Raw genomic sequence first — 14,410 nt, 5'->3', positions numbered from 1 at the left:
TCATGTATTCTGCAAGGTAAAATTACATTTTTTACTAAAGGAGCCTGGTGGCATTAGAGAGAGCGATATTTGGCTTATATAATGGTGATTTTCTGTCAGAAAAGGCTGTTTGATTGCAAGGTAAAGTGGTGAAAATATTCTAAATATAGCGTACAGTCAAACTGACAAAATGTGTATTTGCTGCTGATGCCATCCACAGCAGCTCATTGCTTTGCTTCCTGCACCAATAATCCAGCTGCCTCTCCTAACAGAAGGCGTGCTTACCGCTATTTACTGTAGGTATGCACTGACTATGGAGAAGTACCACATACAACCCCCATTATATCTTTAAGAGGTCACGAGATAATTAAAAAGATAGGAAGGAGAAAAAAACTTGAACTGGTCGAACTTGATGAGGCTTGCAAGTAGACATTGCTTCTGCTTAAGGAGTCAGCAGCCAAAACTATTGGGAGTCACTGCACCAGTGCAGCTTCACCTTCATCCTTTTAGCAGTTGTCATTCTCCCTGCATCGTCTCAATTTTTTTTTAAATTCTACACCTACAGCACAGCGTTGCTTTCACTGGTTTCAGTGTAAATTTCTACATATGTACATGTAAAAACAAAAAAAAAGAAAGTTTTATCTTGGACTTACTTTCATACTCAACAAAGTTTGTCAGTTAGGTTCTCTTTAAGTTTGTTTTGTAATGGTCAGTTTAACAGAACGTTTCTTTTGGAAATGGGTTTGTGTGGCAAAGTGTTTTTTCTAACGGTGTTATGGGAGCTGCAGTTCCAACTGTAGCTACCATGCATGTGTATGTAATGTCCTCAGGGGCTTAATTTAGATAATTAATGTAAAACAGACAAAGACTTACACCTCTGAACTTGCTGCTGCTTTGTGGCTAGCAGTTTCATAATCAATACTGCGCCAACTGCTACTGCCAAACTTGTGTTTTTGCGTCCTTGAACTAACCAAGTCGAAGCCTGTTTGTGTTAGACTGCGGAGTCTGTGCAGACCCCGTCAATCTCGTCTTACATACTTACAGAGGCACAGCTTTGGCTACAAACACTCAACGAAAACATTTGCTTACAGAAGTTGATATTGGACAGGCCATCTTGTGGACTGAGCGGGCGGGGAAGCACACAAACTCGTCCTCGCTGCAGCTGCTTTGATGAAATCAAAAAAATAAATTTCCCAAACCACCCCGCCACCCACGACGCTAAAGTCTGTGTGGTGACCCGAGCCCTGTGCAGTACATGTGTTGAACTCACACCACTTCACTGACACTTCCCCGTCCTCTGTAATTCATCAGAGGTTACTTAAGGTGTGACTAAAGCCCCCTGAATTTTCAGCACAACACAGCCCTGGAGTCCCTGTGGAGCCGATGAAGTAGTAAGGGATTAATTAAACTTGTAATGAGTATAGAACCAGCAGCCCTCTACAGAAGCTGTAACTTCCTTCCATATCCACTGGGGCTAGACTCGACCCCCAAGGCTAGTAGCACTGCTTTTATCCTCACATGGCTAATTACAAGTTACATATTTATATTGCATATTTGGACTTTCTAGGCTGCCCACGAAATCACAGAGTCTGTGGCTGCTTAATGTGGAGAAGAATAGTTAGTTGGTGCTTTGTGTTGTTAACCCAGTCTGTGAATTTTCCATGAAGAATACGTGTTTATGGTTGTGATTCATTCAGATGAGAAGAGCAACGAAGTGGATCTGTCTACCAGCGAGGACTGGGACATTAAGACTATAACGAGCGCACTGAAGCTTTATCTGAGGTAAGAGTCAGTGGCATGGAAGAGACACACACACACACACACACACACACACACACACACACACACACACACACACACACACACACACACACAAAAAAAAAAAAAAATTATTTAAACCATCGGGAGCTGCAACAGTTAGTCGATTAAATAGTTAGTCAGTTGACAGAAAATTAATTGTTAACTAAATAACTGCTTCTCATATATGATCATAAACTCACTGTGTTTGGGTTTGAGTTGACTTAATGAAACACATTAGATCTACACCATGTGTGGCAAATCTTCGCTGTGCAGTAACATTGTTCAGTATTGTGATGACAAAATAAACAAATATTGAAGTGTGCATATTAGTATGTTTTCTGTGACTGTTGCTACAACTGTTCAGCATCTTCTACACAGTATCTGTGTTTGTAACACGTCTTCTCTCTTGAATCCAAAATAATTCCAACCACAAGGTCTTTATAAAACACGTTTTCCTAACTCTTTTTTTCCTTTGTCAGCCACCGTGCTAGCTAACCTCAGAGTTGCCTCCAAACTGATGCCAATTAATCTAAAGGCATTCGATGGCTTTGAGTCTTCATCTGATTGGCCAAATGGTATGAATGCTCGACCAGTGTATCCAGGGCTTCATCTGATAGGTCAAATGTTCACATGCCGAGTGTGAATACATGGTGCATGTAAATAAAATGATTTTTCTTATTCATTGCATTTCAGGCAGCCTTTTGCAATGTGATTATCGCACATGTTCATATATCTCGACGATGAAAGTCAGATTCATCAGTCAGCAACACAACATGTCACCTTGGACCGTCTTAAGTTACAGCTGTCATTTTACTGACATTTTATAGTCAAAACAAAAAAATGCAGGCTCTTGGACCTCTTGTGATTGCACTGATTTTAAAACGGTTTTTGAAAACCGTTGTAAACCCTGTACCAACTGCTGACTCCTCACCACAAGTCATCACCAACCGCTAGGCTAAAAAAAGGCTTACCTACAAACAGTGTTGGAGAATAAATAGTTGCATGTAATTGAATAACAAAATACAGGTAATCCTTTACAGTTACTGATTAAAAAATATGCAATTAGATTAAAGTTACCTATCAAAATGCTGCTTTATTGTTCTTTCACTGCTGCTTTCAACAAAACTATTGGGTTGAACTTACACATTTTGAGTAATGTGACCCCAGAGGCCGGTATGTCAAAAATCTATATCAGAATGATTTTCTAATCCCTTCATGCTGGTTTTTCAAAGAATTTTCAGATGGGATCATTCCAGGATTACAGAAACTAGATTTGCAGTCTTTGAATAGGCCTCCATCTGTTGGTTAAAGCAACATTGCATTAACACAGACATGTGAAAATGTTGGGAAGGAGGGCTAATCAGTTTGCATATTATTCACATTCACTTACCTGCATTAGTAAACTTTACAGGCCAGAACTTCAGAATTTGCTGGGGCTGGATAGCATACATAACTGTCACTGTATTTATTAATAATTGCAGTGTATTATCATTAAAAGTATTCACGCTATTCTCAAATTCTCAACACCTAACTGATTTGTCAGCATGCTACTTTTTTATTGATCCGGCTGGTCCATGTAGTTGCAGTACTGGTATGTCAGGGCCGTCTGTTTGGGGCTGTAAGTGATCACTATGTCCACTGAAGTGAGGAACCTTGTGTCGTTCAGTGATATTATGAAGCATGACACAGATAAGAATCATGGTGGTGCTCATAGCAGGTTTGTAGGTCGTTCAGGCATTCACAGCGTCTTTTCAACACCCCATTTAAGCGTTTAATTGTTCTTTTAGTTCTTCCAAGAACGATTAAATATGTTCCATGTGTCCTACGGGTCACTACATCCACCTTGAATCCTGTTGAATCCACCCATCAAGTGGGATCAGGATTATCGTAATTTTTACCATCAAAACTGTCCTAATCTGCACCTTGGAGTTTTGAAATACTCAAAAACAACAGTTGATCTGGATTCTGGGTAGGATTAGAATCCATATTCCAGTTTTGTAGGTTCCAAATCCCATTTCCTGGTTTTGAATCACCCAATTCTGAGATTTAATCCTATCTGGATAACTCTGATCTAGAATAAAAGTGTACGGGCCCCTGAACACATTTTGAGGTAATTTTGTTGTCCTTGTATTGGTGCATTCAAACAAACAATATGTTACGACTCGACTAGTCCAGAGACACCTGTGCTTGGTGCCTAACTCATCATTTTGATTCATTTTATAAGCCAGAAAACTGCATCATTCAGAGTCGCTATGTGTCGAAGCAAATCCACCTCTGACCTACGACCCCACTGCTTAATGGTAGATTCTTTTATATGTCTCTCTTTTGACAAACATGAGAGAGGCTCTGTTCACTTGAATATGAAACATTTCATCCATTGTCGACTGTCTTTTTTAAAAAATGGCTACAGAGTTAATTATGCTAAGTGCCTTGGTATAATTAACTCGTTGCGAGGTCACATTGCTTACTGTATGCCTGTTCCACATTCAGCACCTCCTTCCAGGTTGACAGATACTGTAGTGTGGGTGAAGTTCAAAGATTAAAAATGTGGTTTAGTTGCAAGAAGCTGAGACGGTTTCATTTAAATGCCAATTTGTTTTTGTAAACGTGCAGTTAGCAGCAAATTGAGTTGGCTTTGCTTATTTAAATCAAAGCAGAGTTGTACTTTCTGAGTTTGGAATTTGCCTGTTTTCCTAACAAACCCAGTGAAAATCACAAGAAGCTGATACTTATTGTGTGTTTAAACAATTAAGGTTTCAGGTCTGTTATCAATCAGCATTGTCAGGCACTACCAAACACTGTGTTTAAGGATTACCAGATTTGATTTATCTGATATTTCATTTGTACAAATAAATCATGTATGAACATGATTTATTTGTACAAATGAAATATCAAGTCAGATGGGGCCAAATCATAAAATTAGATTATTTGAAGAAATTATACTCATGTGACCTGCTGAAACATTGATTATATTGAATTCAGACTCTTACTTATTTTGCTATAAAATGTCATTGTGAAAATAATCAGATATAAATGTCTAATTGAAAAAGCAAAACATTAATCATGATTCAGATATAGTCAGTAATTGGTAGCAGTTAAATTGACAAAAAAGTCAAAGATGTCAAAGCTCTTGACACTCATTTAATTTTTCTCTTATTTTTACTACTCTTAACTAAACTGTTTAAATAAAAATCATAATAGAGCCTCGCCGGTAATGGATTTTGGGACCATAACTGATATTTTTCAATATCTACACATGGGCATATTTTCTTTATCTCTCAAAAGTGTTTATGAAATGTTTGTTACAAAGATATTAAATAGATATGTGATATTTTACAGTTTAGCAGCTCATTTTATTGTCTAGAATGACATCAGGGCACTGAAACAGTGAAATTCACTGGTATATTTAATAATCATAGACAATACTATTTTATAACTACAAATAAAAAAAACACAATAGAACAAAAAAGTAAAGGGATCAAATATACATGACATGCTAAACTACTAGAAAAAGAAACAAAACAATCTGCACTATGTTCTGTAAAACAAAAAAAGTATTCATATTGGTGCATATTGGACAACACGTGCGCAGATACTGATATGGACTGATATAGCCGTGACAGGCCAATATCAGCCAATCGGCTAACAAATATAATTAGTCAGGCTCTAAATCGTAATTGTGTTTTTTCATTTAATTTTAATTGGCCACTGCCGTAAAACAGCATCGGAGCAAGACCCGTCATCCGTGAACAAGTATTCTGTTCCCGATGTAAATGACGAGTCCTATATTAAGATTGTGTTGGAAGCAGTTTGATGTAATGAGCTCTGGGTCGTGTGATTCTCACTCACAGCTTCAACCCCCAGAGTAAACGAGAGCTTTGCTGGGATTGGTCATGCAACACACACCACGACGTTTAGTATTTTTTTAATTACCGCTAATATAGTATATTTGTATTGCTAGGCTGTATTAAACCATGCTGAGTGTTTTCTCTGACTTGTCTTTTACTTTGTGTCTGGCCTACTGGAATAAAGCAGGGTCAATCTCCTCAGTTTCCTCTGAGGCTAAGTACCTTTGGCCACTGGCCAGCTGCAGTGTGAAAGTACCTTCAGATGAACTTGGTTATCTCAATGCGTGCGCCATCTAATTCCATCCCCTGGCCCGGCCACATTAATCATTGCTGTGTGCAGACCCTATAAAACAGTGTGCCGGCTATTTCTGTCCCCCCTCGCTCACTTCAACTCTCACTTCTCCATCCAACCCCCCCACCCTTCTCTCTTTCTCTCACTATCTCTTTGAAGGAGCCTTCCTGAGCCGTTGATGACCTACGGACTTTACAAAGAGTTTATTAGCCCGGCAAGTAAGTTTGATCGCCTCTTATGCCATCACTTAATTTGAGTGCAGACCATAAGCAAACAACAGTTTATACATGTGGATCAGTCTGAAATGGTCATTTAATCAGTTTAGGTACCGGAGGCCAGTGGTTTGTTCTTCTTCAGTGAGTTATTGAAAATGTGCAGTCAGTTGAAAACAGTTAAATTACCTTTTTTACTAACTTTCTGCAAACTTTTTATCAATTCTTTCAAAGGCCCCCTGTGTAAGATTTAGGGGGATGTATTGGTTTCTTTCAAGCATGTAGGAGAAACGATGCTGACTGTGAACCTCGTGACAAACGGACACATGTAGATGTAAAGGGCTCATTCTAATGTAACAAAAACACATTTCTTATTCTCAGGTGATTATGCTACAATGAAAACATTCTTATGAATATGACGTCCCATCCCTGTCATATTTTGCAAATAGCTCCCTAAATCCTAAATTCTAATTGATCCTTTTCTTGTCCCGCCCCTTTTTGGTCAGGGCTCTAATCTAAGCCCTCGTCTTATGTTAGATAATGTTACCAGAACACTAGCTAACTAGCTAGCTAATCTACATCAGTCATTAGCTTGATAGTTAGTTCGTGTTTTACTAACATTAGCTAATGCTAGCATAACTAGCTAGTTAATCTTCATAATTGTTTGCAAACTAGTTAGTTAGTGTTTTGCTAACTGATTAGCTAATGTAAGATATAACTATTAAGCCAGTGTTTTTATATCATCCAATAACTACTCAATACCAAACTGACCAGAAAAATGAACACTTGATCAAATGTCAGCATGATAAGGACTACCTGAGACGACAGACACCGTCTTTGGGGAACATTTATTCGATTTGTACTCTGATGCCCCACCTGTTAACACTGGGAAAGCAGGATTTATGACCTGTACTGCAGCCTGCCACCAGGGGGTGATCGAGATGCTTTGGCTTCACTTTTTGGGGGCTCTGATATTGTCCATTTCTATATATACAGTCTACGGGTGGGGATGCGTTACTAACACGATAAATTACCCAGAACTAAGTTTTTATTAGCTGCTGAACTGAAAAGCTGAGCCTTATAAGAAGACAAAAGTGGATATAGATGTGAGAGAATGGAGGAAGCTGTGGGATCCCGACATTCAGTATAACTAGCTTATAGTTGCTTATTTGGCCATACAAACTGTAGAAATTGAAGCTAACTATGCTATCAAGGGCCTGGTTTTAAGCTTTCTTTTGGGACACCGAGATAGACAATACTGAGTTTGTCAATATAACTTTTTTTTTTCTCTGGTATAATGCTTTGACTGGCTGCATTACAATGTTTTACCATCATGTTGTTAGCATGTCAGCCCATGGTTACATACGGTGGTGGTGATCGTTTTCCCCGCCGGTGGGCATTATTTTCAGTTATATATAACGTTCCAATGGAGGTACCAAACTTGCCAAAACTTTATTGGAGCACAGAGAAAATAGGGACGGGACTTAGGAAGTGTTAATTAACATGTATCAACAGTAGTCCTCATCTTTTCTCTTGACAGGAGTCTCTAAAAAATGGAATGTTTTATGTCGTACCTTCATGTCATCCTATTTGGTTTCAGAAAAGTGTTACTCTGTGCTCTCACTAATGTGTGTGGTATTAAATCCAACCATTTGAGGACAGTCTTGCCCTGTTTTCTTGTGTAAAATGTGAATATATTTGTTGCTGACTTCCAGTAAATACAGGTGACCCACTCTAGTTGACCAAAAAGGCCTTTCAGCCGACTTATGCTCAGACACTTCAGGGCGTTTTTATAACACTGTGTTTCTGCTTCTACTATCTGTCTGTTTTAACTTGCTACCGAAAATTTGTGGCCATTAAAGGTTAAAGCTAAAAGGTTTAAAATGATAAATAAGCTGTAATTTGCATGGCCTCAAATGGTCCAGCAAGTGACCTTGAACAGCAAAGAGACACTTTTTTTTCGCCCACATAACATCATTTATGTATGAAATGTTTTTAAAGCAAGCCAAACTTGAATCTTATTACAACAAGTGCTATAATTGGATCAGGTTGACATTTTTATCAGGCGCTCGCAATGCCCTCATAACGAGGGGGAAAAAATGGATTAGCAATGAATATTTTTTTGATGGATGACAGCATCCATAAGAAGCTTTTTCCATGTTTAAATCCTTGTCGTTCCCATAGTAATGATATTTTGTGTGTCTGTGTTTGTGTGTGTGCGCGTGTTTGTGTGTGGGCGGTCAGATGCCCATGTGTGAGGAAATGTTTAAGAGATGATCTTGGGGGTTTTAACACAACCCTTTTATACGGTAGCGACAGTAACGTAAAGCTATCTCCCTCGCCAGCATAGTGGTCCCTGCTGCCAAATTCTGGGAGGCTTCAGACCATATATCACTATCACACCTCTTCTTCACTTACTCAAACTGGAATGTATCCTCCTCTAACCCTTAATACGTGAGGGTGATAGCCTCTGATTATTGTGTCCTTAAAGGTCCACTAACTTTTGCTCAATTTTTGATTTTCCAGTAAGTAATAGAGAGTTGAATTGTCCCACTAAATGTCTTTTATTTGGTGTTTCTGTACCTTAAACTCCAGCTGATCAAACCAACTGCGTATGCAGTGTTTTATCATGTCTTTAAATTTGCAGATTTTGTTAATGTTGCACAGTATTCGATTGCAGCTGCTTTGGCTCTTTGCCACCTGAGGAGCACAGAGAAACGCTTGTAGTTTAATGTGAGTGCATGGGCTGCTTCTGCGTTTGAACAGAGGGCGGTAGTCCAGAGTCTCGCATCCAAGCCGTCCACTGCCTGGTCCACAAACTACCGGAGAGGAATCGACAAGTCCTCGGGCTGCTTATGAAGCATCTGGCCAAGTGAGTGTGTTCATAGTTCCTTGGTCATAGTTCACCCAATCTCCACCCCCTCTCCTCTCTCAGTTCTCTCTTTCTGCTCTTCCTGTCTGTCTCCTCATTCTCACTCCACATGCTTTTTCTCTCTATCTCCCTCACTCCCACTCTCTTCACTCCCCCTTCCCTGCTGTCACTCCATCTCCTCTCTGTCTACTCAGTGGCTGCTGGGTAAGAAATTTGATGCTGCTAGCATAACATTTTTTATGCCTTTTTCTTAGGTCATATTGGTGTACATTTAAAGTTGTTGAAGGAAGGATTGTGTAGCCTAGCCTACCTGTTCAGCATGCCGTCGTGCAGCCCACCAGTGAAGTGAAATGAAATGGACCTCTCAAATTAAGCCCTCTCTTGAGATTACTCCATACAGCCCTGGATGGACCACTATTGTGCATCACTCCATTTGTGAGATTAGATAGGAAGAAAGATTTAAGAAATAATGTTAGCTAACATTACAAGGTTTTACCTCAGCAAGCTTTTTATAAACTAAATATGAGCAAATTGAAGATAAGTAAATAATCCCTCTTCCCTGAGGCAGTGAAAGTCTGGTGGATCTTATTTCATAGAAACCCGCTGCAGAATCAGGCTCTGGTAAAAAGGCAGCGCTATTGAAATTGAATTTGGATTATCCAGCGTGAAATTCTCCAGACTGGAGAGACTCGAATATTTTTCTGAAGTTGGCGTGTGTGCATGTCCTGCAGGGGAAGGAAGCAAAGCCAGAATTTCACACTGCTATCTGAAATGGTTTCAGAGATGTTATAAATGTGAGTTGTCACCAATGTTTTTGTCTTCAAAGGCATCCTTTGAAGCTATTTAAACTGTCTCTCTGCAGATGCACTGCATATCATCATATTCTGAGTGTGAAATCTCTTCACCTGTCCGTATAACTTTCTCTTCAAATAAAGGTTTTTTTCCCTCTACACTTTTTTTGACCTCCTAAGATAAAGTTTCATCTACTGAACATGTCCAGATTTGAAAACTGATCAAGAAGACATTAATAAAACATATCATCCTTTCATGTCAAATGTCACTACTATGTTGTTGTTGTTGAAATAATCAGAATGGACACTGCTTGAATGATTCATAGCTGTTACTGGACAGCCTTATCAGTAGCATGTGTTTAACTTTAAAAATTCTTGATGCACAAATGCTCTTTTTTTAATTTAATATTATTTTCGGTGTAGAGAATTGTTTAGGCTAAACTGTACGTTAGGGAGGGGTATCGATAACTGGTGCTGATTCCTGACTGGTCAGTACTGAAATATAAATAAACTCCTGGGCAAACAATACTGTTATCGGTTCTTATGTAACGTTACATAAACATCTGACAGGGCAAAACGTCCAAAAGTGTGGATTCACTACTCAATTTAATGAAAATGCAGCTAAATGCAATAACTCAGGGAGTAATTTAACTTAAAAGCCATAATGAAATAACTTGAATCTTTTCACATCTTTTAATGTCATGTCCTTATTTTTTGCACCAATTATGGTGAGTATGTATCAATAAAAGTATAGATAAGTATCCATATCAGTATTAATAAAGTCCTAACAATATGCATCCCTACTGTACATGCAGGACAAGTTGGATTTAAGAGTACTGGCGAGGATTCACTGCAGCTTACTGTTGTTGGCAAAAATGTGAAATGCCATAAGATGTGCTAAAATCCCCCTTTTTTTTATTTGTCATTTTATCTCAAAATGCAGTGGCTGCGTTATATGTATTCACAGTTTTCAGTGCCTGTATGATGTGTGAAAAAAAGCAATTTAATAAAGACAACATTCTTCTCTAGATGCAAAAAACTACAATTAATATACAGAAAGAAAAAGGTCAACAGAAGGTTAATACTAATCCATCAAGACAGCGACATTTCACTGTATTTTCACTGATGCATGCAGCTGTTTCCCAACCCACCACTATTTCCTAACTTTCATCAGTATGCTCCTTACTGTTTACCCATGCATGCTCCTGTTGTCTTGCTGTTGTTGTTGCTTTGCCTGTTTGTCTTTCTGCTTGTGTATGCTACTCTTGTTTTGTTGATGCTGTTGTCTGTTTGCTTCCTGCCCATGTTTGTGTGTTAAGACATGTCATTTATGTAGCGCTTGTTTTGATTGTATGTTGTGGGTGTGTGTGTTGAAATGTTCTTGGGAATGTGCTGCTGTCTTTTAACTTTTGAAACCTTCTTTTTTTAGCCCCTATCCACTTTCCTCAAGAGGCTTTGGCTTTTGCCAGCATGCCATTGTAAATTAGAATTTCATTTTAATGATTTTCCCAGTAAAATGAAGGTAAAACAAATAAAAGTATTGCATTAGTCATGTTAAACATTTGATATGCTTGCCTATTGTGAAATAAAGCATTTTAAGATGAAGTAATAGGTACTTGAAGGTTTCCTGCAGTGCTTTTTAGCAGGAGGTGGTCTGCTTTTCCTTAAACAAATACCACCTCTCTCTGTTAACATCATAATAACTGTTGCAATTTTAGGTAATGAAACATTAACCTTCAGGAGAAAAGAGCTGAGATGCAACTTTACAAAGAAAATACCTTATATTAAAAGATTGTGGCTGTTGTTTAGGCTGTTTTCTACTAAAGAAACTGGTCATGAGATGAGATGCTCCAAGATCTGATTACCACCTCTTCTAAAACAGTAAAAGGTGTTTTTCAGGCAGTAGCCAGGCCATAGTTGGCTTCATTTTCTTGTTTTCTCATTGAATTAACTTTTCGTTTCATTTTCTAAAGCATAAAAAAACAGTTCATTACAAACAGTGACTATTCAGCCCACCAGTAATGAAAGCCCAAAGTATTAGTTGGCAGTCTAGAAAAATCTATGGCACTCTGTGAATACAAAAATCCTTTATTAACCCATGGATTAGGAAATTTAATAAAGGATTTTTATATTCACAAGTGCCTGAGTGCCTCAGATTTTTCTAGACCAATACCTTTGACTTCCATCATGAGTAAGCTGGACAGTCATTGTTTGTTTTATTTTCATCTAACTGCTGTCTCTATCCTTGAAGAAAACGTGATTTTTTCATTTTTATATCACCAACACTGCTTTTGCTGCACTCACAGTTTTTTCTGCAGCGATACATTGCAATTAAGTCTGAACCAGAACATCAACACTGAGGTAGAATCTGAGGTTTTTGTTTCTCACTTAAGAAAGGTTGTTTTTTTTAGGACAGAATAAGACTGTGCTTAACAGTGAAGTTTAAAAAAGTTGGAGTAAAACATGTATAATGTGAGTTGTTATCTTCCTCAGTGTGGCGGCTCACAGTAAACAGAATCTGATGACCATAGCCAACCTGGGAGTGGTGTTTGGCCCCACATTAATGAGGCCGCAGGAGGAGACTGTTGCTGCCATCATGGATCTGAAGTTCCAGAACATTGTGGTGGAGATCCTCATTGAACACCATGAAAAGGTAACGCTCGAAAACTTGGGATTTGCCAGACACGCTGTACACTATCAGCTGTAATACACTTGAAACTGAGCACTCCCTGAAAACAGCATTATATCTTCCAGTGGAAGTAATTACTATAATTTCTTTCTTATGTTCCTTTTTCTTTCCAAATGTCTGATTTAGATTGGTCCAATCTCTGCTGCTCTGACTGTACTTGCATGATTTATTCTCTCTGTGAATCATTTTGTTTATAATTGTGTTTCCACTTGCCATCCAGAACTATATTTACTAATAGCTAGGCATCCTAGGCAACACAAGGTGAAATGATAGCACCAAATGAAATTTGAATCAGGTGACATGACATCAGTAAGCTGCACGCAGCACCTTTGTGTTTACCAACCCTGGGTGGCGTGTAATTACTTGATACCGAAGGATAATAAATGTGCAAGCGAAGCAAAAGATCCAATGTTTGTAATTCCTGGTTTCTTGGCACTGAGCGCTTTCTTACTATTGTTTTGAAGTTTTGTATTTTGCTCTTAAGTTTCGATTTGGCAGTTTCTGTTGGCACATGCTGTACTGTACCTGACACCAGAATTTCATTTGGGCAGAGTAAGAATCTCAATTAGGGTGGATGTGATGCTCCTGTCCTCTGTAGTTCCTGTTTTTTTTTTTTCAGGCTGTTTGTGTATATTCACTGAAAAATCTCTCCTAATCCACCTTTAAGTCAGCTTCTTTGTGCAAATGTTCCAGCAATGAAAATGCATCATATTAAATAATGGGTACTTTGTGGTCTGTTTGGATATATGCGTGTTGCATTTATTGCTTGCACTACAAAATAATGAGCAGGAATAAAGTTCTCAGATAATGTACCAACTTAAACCCTTGGGACAGCATAACCTTCACCCAGTTATTAATGTACAGAGGTGTTAGACAGCAGTTTTAAATTCAGAATTGTTTAAATCTTACCAATAGGGGGAGCCCCAAGTGCTCCTACCAGGATTAAACACATGGTATTCTCTTCATTTTCAGTATCTTGATCACTCTGTAGATTATCATATACATTTTATTATATTTGGAAGGTCCTTTGCCTGCCTAAATACATTTATTTTGGTTGGGAGTTGTTTCATAACCTGCAGTTCATGGGATCATGTAATCTCCCTAGAATGTCATTAATCAGTGTCAATCCTCAAAGGGGGATAATTGTCTGTGTCAAAAGAGAAAAAGGTTTGAGATTAGTTTTCTAATCTGTGCGGCACAGCTCTGCACTCTGCGTTAGAATCAGATGAAACCCGGAGCTTTTAGTGATTTTATTTTTCCTCCAGCTTCATTAAATGGATGATGATGTGTTGTTGTTGTCTCCACCCAAAGCTCACAAATCTAAAATAGAGTGTGAGCGAATGCAGCGGCCTGGTGAAAATCAGCGGGGTGTACATATGTGCTAAAACAACACCAGCAGCGCAGTGTATACTGAGACTACCCAGAGGTATCCAACACCGTCCAGGTGATAAAGGATGTAGTGTTAGAATGCAGCAAGAGCATTTTGGAAAGTACAGCGTGTTAGAGCAGGGGAAAAGTTGAGCAGACAGACAGACAGGCATTAACTTCCCTCACAGCTTAGTCCCACTCTAGACTGTTGATACCCCCAGATACCAACAGTAGACTCTGTTTTACATTCACCTCCATCTGCAGAGGGAGGCGAGAGGGAGAGAAGGGAGGCAGCAGAAACTCTCAGCCATATCAGATTTCTCACTTTTTCTATCCGCCTTTCTCCTACAAACTTTCTCTCTCATGCCCCCCTCCTCTGTGTGTCTGCCTCTCTCCCGTTCTCACTTTTTCTGCCACTTTCTCTCTCTCCTCCTCCTCCTCCCATCCCTTCCCTTCCCTGCCTCCCTCCTCTCCTCGTCTGTGATCCTTTTCGGAGGCTCTGCTGAGACTTCCTCTCCTCTGCAGCCCTATTCTCTTTTAACTCCACATCTGAAGTTTA

General features: G+C 39.0%; 1 protein-coding gene across 5 annotated transcripts in view; it reads left to right on the top strand.

Moving 5' to 3' along the window:
* Positions 1–14,410, top strand: part of arhgap10 (Rho GTPase activating protein 10) — a 73,025-nt gene that overhangs the window by 36,822 nt on the left and 21,793 nt on the right. For all 5 annotated transcript variants that reach the window (XM_084715133.1, XM_084715130.1, XM_084715135.1 and 2 more), the window contains exons 15-18: positions 1,677–1,761; positions 6,079–6,137; positions 8,898–9,003; positions 12,288–12,447. In XM_084715133.1, the coding sequence (XP_084571259.1) occupies positions 1,677–1,761; positions 6,079–6,137; positions 8,898–9,003; positions 12,288–12,447 (410 nt within the window). The remainder of the gene's footprint in view (positions 1–1,676; positions 1,762–6,078; positions 6,138–8,897; positions 9,004–12,287; positions 12,448–14,410) is intronic.

The sequence above is a fragment of the Lutjanus erythropterus genome, chromosome 3 (assembly GCF_056507025.1).
Source record: "Lutjanus erythropterus isolate fLutEry1 chromosome 3, fLutEry1.hap2, whole genome shotgun sequence".
NCBI lineage: Eukaryota > Metazoa > Chordata > Actinopteri > Lutjaniformes > Lutjanidae > Lutjanus > Lutjanus erythropterus.
This window is presented reverse-complemented; position numbering and strand designations above follow the sequence as displayed.